The sequence below is a fragment of the Polistes dominula genome, unplaced genomic scaffold, assembly GCF_049000335.1.
Source record: "Polistes dominula isolate Pdom_NZ unplaced genomic scaffold, Pdom_raw_medaka contig_17, whole genome shotgun sequence".
NCBI lineage: Eukaryota > Metazoa > Arthropoda > Insecta > Hymenoptera > Vespidae > Polistes > Polistes dominula.
The window spans coordinates 3,200,902-3,214,823 of NW_028301049.1; the positions used below are offsets into that span (position 1 = coordinate 3,200,902).

At 31.9% G+C, this 13,922-nt stretch overlaps 1 protein-coding gene across 1 annotated transcript in view; it reads right to left on the reverse strand.

Moving 5' to 3' along the window:
* Nucleotides 1–13,195, reverse strand: part of LOC107068007 (uncharacterized) — a 70,053-nt gene extending 56,858 nt beyond the window's left edge. Inside the window, exon 1 of the mRNA XM_015323992.2 lies at nucleotides 12,406–13,195. Coding sequence (XP_015179478.2) covers nucleotides 12,406–12,471 — 66 coding nt within the window. The 5' untranslated portion in view covers nucleotides 12,472–13,195. The remainder of the gene's footprint in view (nucleotides 1–12,405) is intronic.
* Nucleotides 13,196–13,922: the final 727 nt, after the last annotated feature.

Sequence of the window (13,922 nt, forward strand, 5' to 3'; positions counted from 1 at the left end):
TGTAAAGTTGTGTTACGGTTCCCAACAGTGTGAATCCGATTGAAAAGTTGAAGAAGGGCGTTGCGCGTAAAAGTGGACCACGCGTGAATGCTAGATTAAAAGTTGCATAGTAATCGGTAGTGTTGGTGTAACAGTAAGATAGTAAGACGGTAGTAAGCGTTAAAAGTAAGTAAAGAGGCTAGAACGATGGCTCAAGTTAAGGTAACATATGAAACAAAGGAGAGAGAAGAAGAGAGTGGATGTGAAGAGTTGGATGAAACGATCGTCGAAGGCACATCACGAGGAAGACGAAAGCCGGAACAGAAAGGCAAAGGTAAAAATAAAGTAGCTGAAGAAGAGGAAGAAGAAGAAATAATTAATTACACAAGTGAACAGATTGATTCAATGAAGTTGATAGAGTTAAAGAATGCAGTAAAGAAATTAGGATTATCTACAGTGGGTAACAAACAGACGCTTAGAGATCGCTTAAAAGACGCGATGGGGATTAAAGAAAGTGAAGACGAGGAAGAAGAATCCGAATTCGAAAGTGAACGAGAAGAAGGATCGCATAGATATTCACAAAACAACAGAAGAGCGGTTGAGGCCACTACGCAGCGATTAGCTTCGTTCACCATAAGGGATGTAGAAGACAGCCTATCATACTTCAGCGGAGACGATATGCTACCAGTAGATCAGTGGATCAACGACTTTGAAGATACCAGTGCAGTATTGGGTTGGAACGAGTTGCAAAAGTTTGTGTACGGAAAGCGTATGCTGAAGGGATCAGCAAGGCAGTTCATCACCTTCGAAAAAGAAATTAAGTCATGGAACAGTTTAAAGCGTAGTTTACTTAAAGAATTTAAAACCGAGGTAAATCAGGCAACGATTCATTTGCAATTATTTAAGCGCAGGCAACAACCAAACGAAAGTAGTCGTAAGTACATTTACAGTATGCGAGAAATCGCGAATCAAGGCAATGTCGATGAAATAGCTCTTATACAATATATAGCAAACGGTTTACAAGGCGATCGTCGCGATAAGGCGGTTTTGTATGGGTCACGAACGCTCACAGAGCTAAAAAGCAATATCGAAATATTCGAGAAAATAAAAGAAGGTATTGGACAAGGGATGCGAGATAGAAAGGGGGGACAAAGAAACGTGGCAACGGCGCGCGTTAATTCGTCACCAACGGTAAAAAGAGATGGTTGTTACGGATGTGGCTCGATAGAACATAGGTTTCGTGCATGCCCAGATAGAAACAAGGGACGCAAATGTTTTAAATGTAATGACTTCGGACACATAGCACCTTATTGTAATAAGTCGAGTCAACCAGCGGAAAATGTAACGAGCGTCAATTGTCTCCACACTTTTACGGATAGAATTGCGATTAAAATAAATGGTTTATTTGTATATGCGTTATTAGATACAGGAAGCGAAGTAAACTTAATCAATTCAGAGATATATAATAAGATAGGGAAACCAGCGTTATGTGAAACCGCTCGACGATTTACAGGATTAGGTAACGCGATAACCAAGCCGATAGGGAAATTTGAAGCAAATATCGATATCGAAGGCGATAAGTATGCGACGGATGTATTTGTAGTGGGTCCTTCAGATATGCGTGACGAAGTTCTTTTAGGAAAAGAACTATTAAGAGAGTTGGACGTTCGTATAAATAAAGGGCGGATAAAAATACAACGATCAGACGAAAGATCTAGCGATACGACTAAGAATGAATCGATCAAGCCAAGCGAATATGGTACCTGCGATAAGAGTGAGAATGCAACATGTACAGACGATAAGAGCGCAGACAAGGAAGTCGAGAGTATTAGTGCAATGATGAGAATAAGTTACGTAGATACGAATGAAATCGAGGTAAAGATGCCATATAAGACGCGTGTAGAGAAATTAATACAGAATTATGAACCGAATGCTGGAATAGATGCCCGAACGGAGACTAAAATAATATTAACAGATAGTATTCCAATTTGTTCCAAGCCGAGGAGATTAGCTCCGAAAGAAAAGAATATAGTAGCACAGCAGATAGATGAGTGGTTAAACGAAGGGATAATTCGACCAAGTACGAGCGAATATAGTAGTCCGGTAGTGGTAGTACCAAAGAAAGACGGAACGTATAGAGTTTGTGTTGATTTTCGTAGATTAAATGCAAAGATAATAAGGGATCGATTTCCAATGCCATTAATCGAGGATTGTATCGATGCGTTGACACGGGCGAAGGTGTTCTCGATAATTGATCTTAAGAATGGATTTTTTCATGTTAGAATCGCGGAAGATAGTCGTAAGTTCACTTCATTTGTTACTCAAGACGGTCAATTTGAATTCCTTAAAACACCTTTTGGATTATGCAATAGCCCTACTAGTTTTCTAAGATTTGTTGATGAGGTCTTTGGCGATTTAGTAAGAAGAAAAGTAGTGATAACGTATATGGATGATCTTATTATCCCAGGTGTTGATAACGAGGAGGCGTATGAAAGGTTAGAAGAAACATTGAAAGTTGCAGCGCGAAGTGGATTAATTATAAATTGGAAGAAATGCAAATTCCTTCAGGAGACAATCGAATTTTTAGGTCACATAATACAGGATGGGAATATCCGCCCATCACCAGCGAAGATAAAGGCAGTACAACATTTTCCGGAACCAAGAAATAAAAAGCAGGTGCAGAGTTTTTTAGGATTAACAGGATATTTCCGTAAATTCATTAAAGATTATGCAAAGATAGCAAGGTCATTATCAGATTTGTTAAAGTCGAATAGGGCATTCATTTTCGATACAGACGAAAGAAGATCATTTTCACAGTTAAAATATCTATTATCTAAAGAACCGGTACTCCGTATTTACGATCCCGAAGCGATAACGGAGTTACATACAGATGCAAGTATAGATGGATTAGGTGCCGTATTATTGCAAAGGTACAGCAATGAAAACGATTTTCATCCAGTTTATTACATGAGTCGTAAAACATCAGAAGCCGAGCGAAAATACCACTCATACGAGTTGGAAATTTTGGCGATAATTAAGGCAGTTCAGAAGTTTCGAGTTTATTTGTTAGGGATTAAATTCAAATTAGTTACCGATTGTCAGGCGTTTCAAAAGACACTTAAAAAACAGGATTTAGCGCCTAAAGTGGCCAGGTGGGCATTGTCACTAGAAGAATTCGATTATGAAGTTGAACACCGTGCGGGAGAAAGATTGAAACATGTAGACGCGCTTAGTCGTTTTCCAGTTAGATGTATCGAAGACACGCTTTTACAGAATATTAGAAAGAAACAGGAAGAGGAGGAAAGGTTACGTGTTATACGTCAAATAGTCGAAAAAGAACCATACGAAGACTATTTTTTGGAAAATAATGTTCTAATGAAAAATGTAAACGGCAAAAAGGTAATAGTGTTACCTACGAGCATGCAGGTTAATGTAATTAAAAAGATTCACGAGAATGGACATTTTTCTGTACGTAAAGTGGCTGAAAGAGTGAAAGAGGAATTTTATGTACCAAACTTAAATGAAAAGATAGAAAAAATAGTTAGTTGTTGCATACCGTGTATATTAGCAGAGCGTAAGCAGGGAAAGAAAGAAGGTTTGTTAGAACCGATACCGAAGGGGGATAGACCACTTGAAACTTATCATATTGACCACTTAGGACCAATGACGGCGACGAACAAGACGTATAAACATATTCTGGTTATCGTAGATGGATTTTCTAAGTTTGTTTGGTTATATCCGACTAAGTCGACGACTTCACGAGAGACGATAGACAAATTGACGATACAACAGAGGACGTTCGGTAACCCGACGCGTATAGTAACAGACAGAGGGACAGCATTCACATCAGTAGATTTTAAAGAGTATTGTATGGCAGAAAACATTGAACATATTTTAACTACCACCGGTATACCAAGAGGAAACGGTCAAGTCGAGAGGGTCAACCGCATTATTATCTCGGTATTGACTAAATTATCAATAGATGCGCCAGATAAATGGTATAAACATGTAGATAAAGTTCAGAGAGCGATTAATAGTACTCATCAGCGTAGCATAGATAGGTCACCTTTCGAGGTAATGTTCGGTACGAAAATGAAACAGCGAGAAGATTTGACAGTTTTAACATTAATAGAGAAGGAAGCAATAGCGCAGTTTTCAGACGAACGTATAGAATTAAGACAAGCAGCTAAAGAAAGTTTGTTAAAAGTTCAAGAAGAGAATCGGCGTAATTATAACCGTAAATGTAAGAAAGCGACTGTATATAATGAAGGCGATTTAGTGGCGATAAAACGTACGCAATTTGGTGCAGGATTAAAAATACAAAAGAAATTTTTAGGACCGTACAAAATATCTAGATGTAAAGGAAAAAATAGATATGAGGTGATTCGTGTGGGTGAAGGTGAAGGACCAAAAATAACCACAACGGCGGCAGATTATATGAAACCGTTCGAAGGGTTTTCTTCGGGGACCGAAGAAATAGCAGAATGGCCGAGTGTGGGGTGCGAGAATGTGAGTGAGAACACTTAAGCATGAGTGGGCCAGAGAGTACTTATCGGATATAGTTAGGCAAAGGATAAACTATGTAATATAAACAGCCGAATAACGATAGAAAGAGCGTCACCCAAGAAAGTAAATTAAAGAAAAGAAACCAAGAGGCAGTCATCGTTTAGTAGCCGAGCAAAGAAGGCGTTTTACCATCACTGTATTTTTACTTCTTTATATTAAATATATTGCATATCCGTGAAGAGAGGTTTTTCTTTCTACATCAACCTATTAATAACACCGCGGAATTCTTTCCTTTTTACTCGTTAGATATCCTTTAGGAAGACTAACAGGAGAAGGGGAATCCCACATATATATATAATCTTTATGAATTATTTCAATATTACTTCGTTAAATGAAAATGAAACTAATTCATTCGTGTATTTATTTTTATTCACAGTTAGCTACGACACCTGTAAGTAATACGATTTATTAGGTAGTTCCAAAAATTTCTTAATTTCTTCCCTTTTTTATTTTAATGACAAGTTGAACAATATTGTATACGTAATATATTTTTGTTTATTTGTATTTTATTTTAAAAATATCTATTGTACTTTATTTTATCTTTTATTATATTTTAACCCTTTTCGGACGTATTCAATTTGTACATGGATGTTGTAGTAGTGGTCGGAATTAATTTATATGTATATATATTTTATATATATTTGTATTATTAAATATAATTATATATATATATATATATATATATATATATATATATATATATATATATATATATATATAATATTATATATAATTTAATATAATAATAATTGTATATAACTAAAATATATATATATATATAGTATATTTATTATATGTAAAATACAATATAATTTTTAATATTAAATATAATTAAATTAAATAAATATAATTTTATTATTATTAAATATTATATATATATAAATATATATATTTAATTATATTTAAACAATTTTTTTTCATTATATGGCTAAGAGTGGACACGCGTCCGCGAAAAGGGTTAAATTATTCAACATAAAAAATATTATGCCTGTAAAATTACTAAAAAAAGTAAGAAACTTTTGATACAACCTTATATCCTTGTATCCTTATATTATTATTAATTAATAAAAATAATTGAAAAACAATAATACATTTAGAGAACGTGTTCATCCAAATGCCGCGTAAGGGTGGAACTGACTGTAATAGTGATCGAGTTGTCTAGGAAAATACTTGTCATGTGTACCTAAGTATTTATACATATGTATAATACATGTGTATTCATATACACATATGTATTTAGAAATATATATATATATATATCATAGAAGCACACGAATATATATAAAATACATGTATGATATATAATATAATAGTACATAGACATTTATAGATAAGCATAGATGGGTTTGATCATACACGCGTCTATTTCATAGCAAGCAACTAGGAGCTTCTGATCCAAGCATTATTGGACATCTCTGAAAGGTTATCCTCGATATATCGAAGCTCTTATTAAACCATCCCAGACTAGGGACGTCGATGACTCTCCCGATTTACGCGTCGAATTAGAACCACCAGACGACACAACACAAGTCTCTTCTATCTTAACCTATGAGCTTTTATTATTTCAACTAAAATCGATCAAACTTTACGATTACCTCACTTTTATTTGAGACACACGTTAGATAGAAAAGTATTGCTTGTAAAAATGATATTATATTTATGTCTGGTAATATAAACATAATGGGAAAACTCTTAAACGACGATGAGAACATGGAAGAAGAAAAAGGAGATGAAGATAAATATTATTTATAATAAATTTATATTAACTGTAATAAAACATTATAATGAATTATTGATAAAAAAAAAAAAAAAAAAAAATTCGTACCATGTTGACGTTAAAAAAATTCAATTCATTTTATTGGAAATATAATTTAATTAGAAATATTAAAAAAAAAAAAGACCCCCAAAAAAAACAAATGAAATTAAATCATCCGCAAATAAAATAAAATCTATTTGGAAAAAAAATCAATGTAAGATAAATGATTGAAAACAATAGATATTTTTTATCAGTGAGATCTTTATTTCTTCTCGACGCACCTTTTTCCTTTACTGAAAAAAAAAAGAAGACTAGCCAAATAAAAAAAAAACTAACTCTATTCGATCTTTTTCTTCGTACTTTTCTCTTTTCTTTCATGTCGGAACACCATTAGACGCGTCTTAGAAAACTTGGAACCATTTAGGTTTGCCTTTTTTTTTTTTTACACACAGAACTCGAAAGTAACAGTCAAAGGGTGGTCGCTAGAAAAAAAACGAAAAGAAAAGAAAAGAAAAAAAAACGGGGAGAAAGAACAATTGAAGAAGCACTTACTTTACTTACTCTTGTAAAATCCCAGCTACCCCTTGCCCTACCCCGTAGCTTTTCTTTTCCAATGGAAATAACTAAAAGTACATTTCAGCTACATTTCGAATCTCCCCCATAGTACAACACATCCCTCCCGTGAAATATATATCGTAAAGTTAACGAATTGCAAAAAGAGAAAGAACTACCCTACCACCACCACCTTCTTCTTCTTCTTCTTCTTCAAAAAAGAAAAAAAAAGAGGGTTCAATGACGAAATTATCAAATTCTTCCTCGTTCCTTCAATTCTAAACGTAATGATGAGAAAAATTGCGATCGTGAAGGGGTGCCTCGAATATTATTCCTTACTTCCAGTTCAAGTTCCGTTCTCTCTAAAGTGGAATGTCTTAATTGAATTTAATATACCTCACTCACTCACCTCTCTCTCTCTCTCTCTCTCTCTCTCTCTTTCTCTCCTTTTCTGTCTATTTCTATTTCTATTTCTATTTCTATTTTTCTTTCTCCCATTCTCCAATTCTTCTTATTCTACCACTTGGCGCAAACCTCTCGCAAACCTCTCGCAAACCTTTCGCAAACCTTTCGCAAACCTTTCCAAAATCATGACGAAAATTTACACCCCTCTCTCTCTCTGCATAATTAAACTCTGATCTTTTCAAACCCTCTACATCATGTTACATTGTAAAATAATTTATCGTTCTTTTATACGTTACTTTTGAATATTCAAGTACTTTTTTCTTTTTTCTTTTTTTTTGGAAAAGAAGATAAATGATTATTTAAAACATTGAAAAATAAAAACGACGCGAAATATTCTCGTAGCAATTGTTTCTCTCCATACCAATTTCATTCATATTCGTTTGAATTATATTACGAATTTATAATTAATTAATTATCGATTTTATAATTAAAAGGAAATGTAAATTAAATGCAGTATTATTTATGAAACAATTGTATTATTTTTAATAAATCCATTGAATGATCTTTTTTTTGTTTTTTTTTTTTAAGTGAAAACTTCTTTAGAATGGATGTAATTTGAAAAAATGAAACACGGTGATGTAATGAGAAAAACGAAACCGGGATGTAATGGAGAAAGAAACGGCCTTAATACTACGTAAGAAGAGAAAATAGAGATAAACATATTATTATTTAAAAAAATATTTGATTTGCAAACATTTTTTTTAAAGTGTTTTATTATTTACTTTATTTGTAATTATTATAAAAATAATTACGGGGGCCTGTATGAATGCAACCCTCCAGACACACTTTGAAAATGTTGCTTGCGAGCGTCATCTGTCGGGACGGAATTTGTTTCTGCCCAAAAGATAGGCAACCCGTCATACATAGGTGTATAAACAGTTTTGACTGCAAAAAAATTCCGTCCCAGTAGATGTCGCTCGCAAGCAACATTTTCAAAGTGTGTCTGGAGGATTGCATACGAACAGGCGCACATTTTTATAATTAAATTAATAATTAAATAAATAATTACCAATTTAAAGTACAAATAATATTATATAATAAATTATGTCCTCGAAATTTGTTTATTTGAAGGTTTTATATCTAACTTGTGTGATATGCACATATGTTTTATTATTATTATTATTTTTATTATTAAACGTTGCATAAAAATAAATGCATGTAATAAAAATAAATAATAATATACGTCATAGAATTTAAATTTTATTACATATACACAATAATGAATCAATTAAAATATGTTCAAAGTTTCTGAAGTATTATTTCAAATTTGATTATCATCATTTTGATCGTTTGACAATTTCTATCCTATTATTTTATTTTTTTTGTTTTTCATTTGTAATGAAATATTTTGCAAATATAAAAAAATAAAAGTTACATAAAGGAAACCACGATAAAATCAATAATACATGCAATGTATAGTTAAAATAAGATGTACGTCATTCGATATTATATTATATATATATATATATATAATTACACCCACGCGTTCGAGGGATTTCAATGCGGGGCACAACTCTGAACGGTGGTTCAAATTAAGATTGAATCTTTTGCTAGTACTAAAAAATAACGATACACGTATTTCTTTCGTTATCATTTGCATATACCGATATGCATAAACCAAAATATCTACAGTGTGTCTCAAAAATGCATAATAATACATCAACAAGTATTTATTTTTATAATAATGTATAATATGATCGAAGAAAATTTTTCAAATGTTCGTTTATTTCTTCCCCCAACCAATACCTACGATTGAATAAAAAAAAATATATATATATATTTTTACAAAAATGTTACATGTTTGTATTTAGATTGATTATTTCATTTAATATCATTCCCTAAACACCTTATTTGATTGTAACACTCGTTCTGAAACATCCTCTATAAATTTACCGTGCTTATACTCAACAAACTTCAAATAAAATAAAAACAACCGTCTCATTTTCAACGTTAACCCGATAATTTTCCATTTCCATTGGAAATTCATATTTTAAGTGGCTCGTTAAAAAGTCACGATAGAATTCAATGAATTTACTTTTCATACAGTTTCTACAATTTAAAAAGATTTTTCGTTGTTTCTTTTTTATATATTTTTTGTTTCAATTCACGTCATCGCACCACCCCCTTTCTTTTACTACTATTAACATTACTAATTATTTTTAACATTATTATTATAATTACATATCTATATATATATATCAAAAATTATTGAAACATAAAAGTGAAAATTACTCTGAAACAAAATCAAATGAATGATATGAAATTTTTTAAATTAATCTCCTGCACATTCTTTAAATAGTTTCCTAATATTACAAAACATCTTATTATAACAATATTACTAATAATATTTATAAAAATAATATACAAGGAGTTCAAAAAAAAAAAACCACTCAACATTTATGCGGTATATAAAATAAACTGTACTGAGAGTAAAAATTGTAATTAGTGCATAATAACTATTCTAATACAAGTAGAATACATGAAAGTATTAAAATAATTGTTAATTAATTGATAGAAATATCTATTATTATTGAAAAGCTTAGAATTATTGATCTATGTACCTTCCTCTTCGAAATTCACCTTCAAACTGATACGTTGTCCTCTCTGTCAAAATTCTTATATAGAAAGTTGTTTATATGATTTTCCGAATGTTACGCATGTGTACAACGATTAGAATATTTCTAATAAAAAGAATTTAAACTTAAAACGCGTTCTAATTTTAACAATTTTTTTGTTTTCATTCTAATGTTTAGTATTTGAAATGAAAGAAATGAAAATGATTAAAAAATAATATCAAACTTGAAGAGAAAAATGCACATGTGTGCACAGATCACACGTGTTAGAAGTGAAACCTTCAAAAAACCAAGTTTCGAGAGAATAAGATGAATACAGAATATCAGGTGTAGGATAATTGTAGGGTTTATTTGTTATAATATTATTATTATAATATTGTTACCATATTCAAAAATTATTTTACATTTATTGGCATATAATACATAACATATTACACAATCCTATATGTTTGTCTCTTTTTCTCTCATTATTTAATATAGCAGCCGTTTCATAGCTCCGTTTCATTTCTTCGTTACATAGCTCCATTTTCGTTTATTTACTTTTCAGATAACTCCCATTCTACAGAAGTTTTCACTTCAAAAAATTGTCTACAGACTCATTGTGATGTTACACATGTCTCTAAGTATATATACCTATCTCTTGGCATTGTTCATACAAAAGACAAAAAAAAAGACACTTTCTTCAAAGAATGTAAATGTACGTATGTTTCCCTTATGTAATAAGAAGAACCAACATAAGAGAACGAACATCACGAAAGGTATGCATCCCATCGAACCAAGAACTTCCCCAACGACATTATTTTCTAACTCGGTACGTGCATTCTTCTACTTTCAAATAATCCACTATAACAAAGACGAATACTTTTCTTTCTACATTTTATATTATTTTTCAAAAGATCTTTTTGTAAATCTCATAATGATACTTTTTTTGTTTTGAAAACAACAAAATTACTACACTAACTTTTGAAACTCGACAAAATTTGTTCTTTCGATGTAACGACGATGTTATGAAACAATCGATTGATTGATTGATTGATTGATTGATTAATTAAATTAATTACATTTCATACAAATTATTGTTCAATTAATTTCTTTCGTACAAATAATACAAATTGTATTGTGTAATATCGAGAAAAAAGAAAGAAAAAAAAACATTGATAAAAATTATACAACAAATTCTTTGATAATTAATACATTTGAATTGTGTTAATCGATTAAATGAAATATTGAAATAAAGATTAATGTATCGTTAATAATTTCATTGAATATTACCGAAAACAGCTCTCGCGTACGATTTCTATTAGAGTTCAAAGAGCATTCTGCCTTTTGTCTCAAAGAGTGATTCGTTATTATTATCAACGGATAAAATGAAATTCTCTAGTGTATTCTCCTTGCGTTGACGATAAGGACGCCATAGAGTTGACAAATGAGCGCTTGTGTTATCGTTGACATGTTATAGGAACGTCTCTAATCCAGTGTTTCCCAACCATTTTTTATTTTCTTTTCAAGTCGTACCTTATTTAAATACTTAACAATTACTAAATACTGATATAAATAATAATATAAACATTTCATTATATTCATTAATTAAATACAAATGTCATATAATTTGTAATATTATTATTAAAATGATTCAATTGTTTATATTATACCTAAGATGAAAATAATTCTATTGAAATATAATAAATAAGAATTTTTGTAGATTGGGATACACTGTTTTAAATAGAAACATCAGCAACGTGTTACAAAAAAATCAAATCAATGGCATAACGTCATGAATGATTCATCAAGAATTTCCTAAAAAAAAAATGGATAACTCTACAACCATCTTCCACAAAGTACGAAAGTAAATGGTCGAATAATAAGAATGAAAATGGAAATCGATGTTTAAGAGCAATGACGATAAGATCGTCGTACGAGTTATCTTAATCCTTAAGGAAATGAAACTGGAAATAGTTAACGTGCTTTCTTTAAGCAAATTCATTTCGATAGGTTGAGCAAAAGGCGCAGAAGTTGAAGAAAATTGTGAAACTTTTAAATATCTTGGATGAAAGAAGAAATAAAGAAAACTATTAGAGTACTTAGATAATTAGTATGATATAAAACAGTATGACAATTGGTTTGGTTTAACTTAACGAATTTTAATACAATCAAGAAAAGTAGTACGAGTGTAAAATGTTCTTCTTAATGATACGAAGTAGAAAAGACTAACATATACCAGGCTCGTATATCTTTCGTTTTAATTATAAATATTATTAATAAGATTGTATTCAAAGTATCTGAATTCTTAATTAAATTAAACTAGTTACAGAAGGTAACCTGTATATATTTAATTTTATAACAGTACTGTATGTCGAATCAAATTTCTAACAAACGATCAACTTAATAATCACCAACAAAATTGGTACAAGTATCAAATAAATCAAATAATCTCTCGAATAATTAATATATAAAAAAAAATAGAAGAAATGATCAATTATAATTATTATGAACAATTATAAACTAATAACGTACCATTAGAAACTTGACTTTGTTAACCAAAGGGGATGTCGTAAGGAACTTTTTCACTGCCGTGAACATTTTGCTCTCCAAAATGGCAGCGCTTTCGGCGTCTTGTCCGTGCGAACATCCGGCTCCAACGTCGGGCAACAACGGACAACGTCCCCCGATTCTGGGCAACAACTTTCCTCAATTTCCGAATAAACACCCTTCTTACTTTATCTTCCCTTATTATACGTCGGCCAATCGAAAATTCGTTAATTTAATTTTACAACGATTACACGTAACCCCAATCGTTTTTATTCTAAATTTGCATTTAATACAACAAACTTAATGAACTGACACAAATTGACAATTAAATAAGAAAGACTCGACTTGTGTGCTTATTTCTTTTTTTTTTTTTTACTCCTTTTATAACGTATGAACAATAATAATAATAATAATAATAATAAATGACAATGTAGATGAACTTGAAATCTGTCGATTCAAAAATCAAACTTGTGAGAATACAATTGAATCCCGATCAATATGATATCGATTGAAAAAAAAAGAGGATCTTCTTCTCGATAAACAGATCTAACAAAATTGTTCGATTAAACAATTTGTAATCGTATAACAAATATTTTTTTTTATTTTTGACAACATTCGTTTTAAGTTTATTCCTTTGATCGAAAATAATGATCGACGTAGTAGAATCGGTAAGGAAGCCTTGACCTCCTTCAAAGGTTTCCCCTCAAGGTCCCGACGGTATCGCGTTCTCGAGGTAGACTGAAGTCTGGAACAGCTCAACGGACGCTGTCGGTTGCTCCAGAGGCCGAAGAACGCGCGCGCCAGAGAAACGCGCGACGCGTTCGAAAGAGGGAGAACAGAAGAAGAATGGCGGGGAGAGGGTGGTTCAAAAGGGGAGAGAGAGAAGGCTTTTACAACAGAGAGAGAGGAGAGAGAGAGAGAGAAACCTACAAAAACGGTAGGAAAAGGGAAGGGAATGAGAGAAAGAGAAACACTGGATGAGGGTGGTTGGAAGGAGGTTGCTAATGGTGGTGGTAATGGTGGTGATATTTGATTGGGTGCAGGGCTAAAAAAGGAAGGAAAAGGGAATAATAGTTAAGGAAAACGCGAGTTTATCGAAAGAGACAACAACTACCGGGAACGGGAACGGGAACGGGAAAAGAAAGTTGGCTGAAGTCGAACCGAGTGGTGGTATTTCGACCACCAGTAGTACCACTAGTTGCTGCTTCGTTTAGCCTTGCACGAACAATGCCCGAGACCTAGCCATTGATTAAGTTCAAATACGTTCATTAGTGATCCGCGGAATCCTAAGGGCCGATGTTAACAAGGGATCTTCTATGCAAACCAAACGAGAATAACAATTGGAAGTTTATATATGATTGATGGATGAATGAATATACCACGAGTCAAGAAAATCTATTTAAAATACTCGATGGAATACAGAACGAAGGGATATATAGTAAAGTGTAAAAAATTATATTGGTCAAAACAAATGAAGATTATTGATGAAATAAGTTTTCATA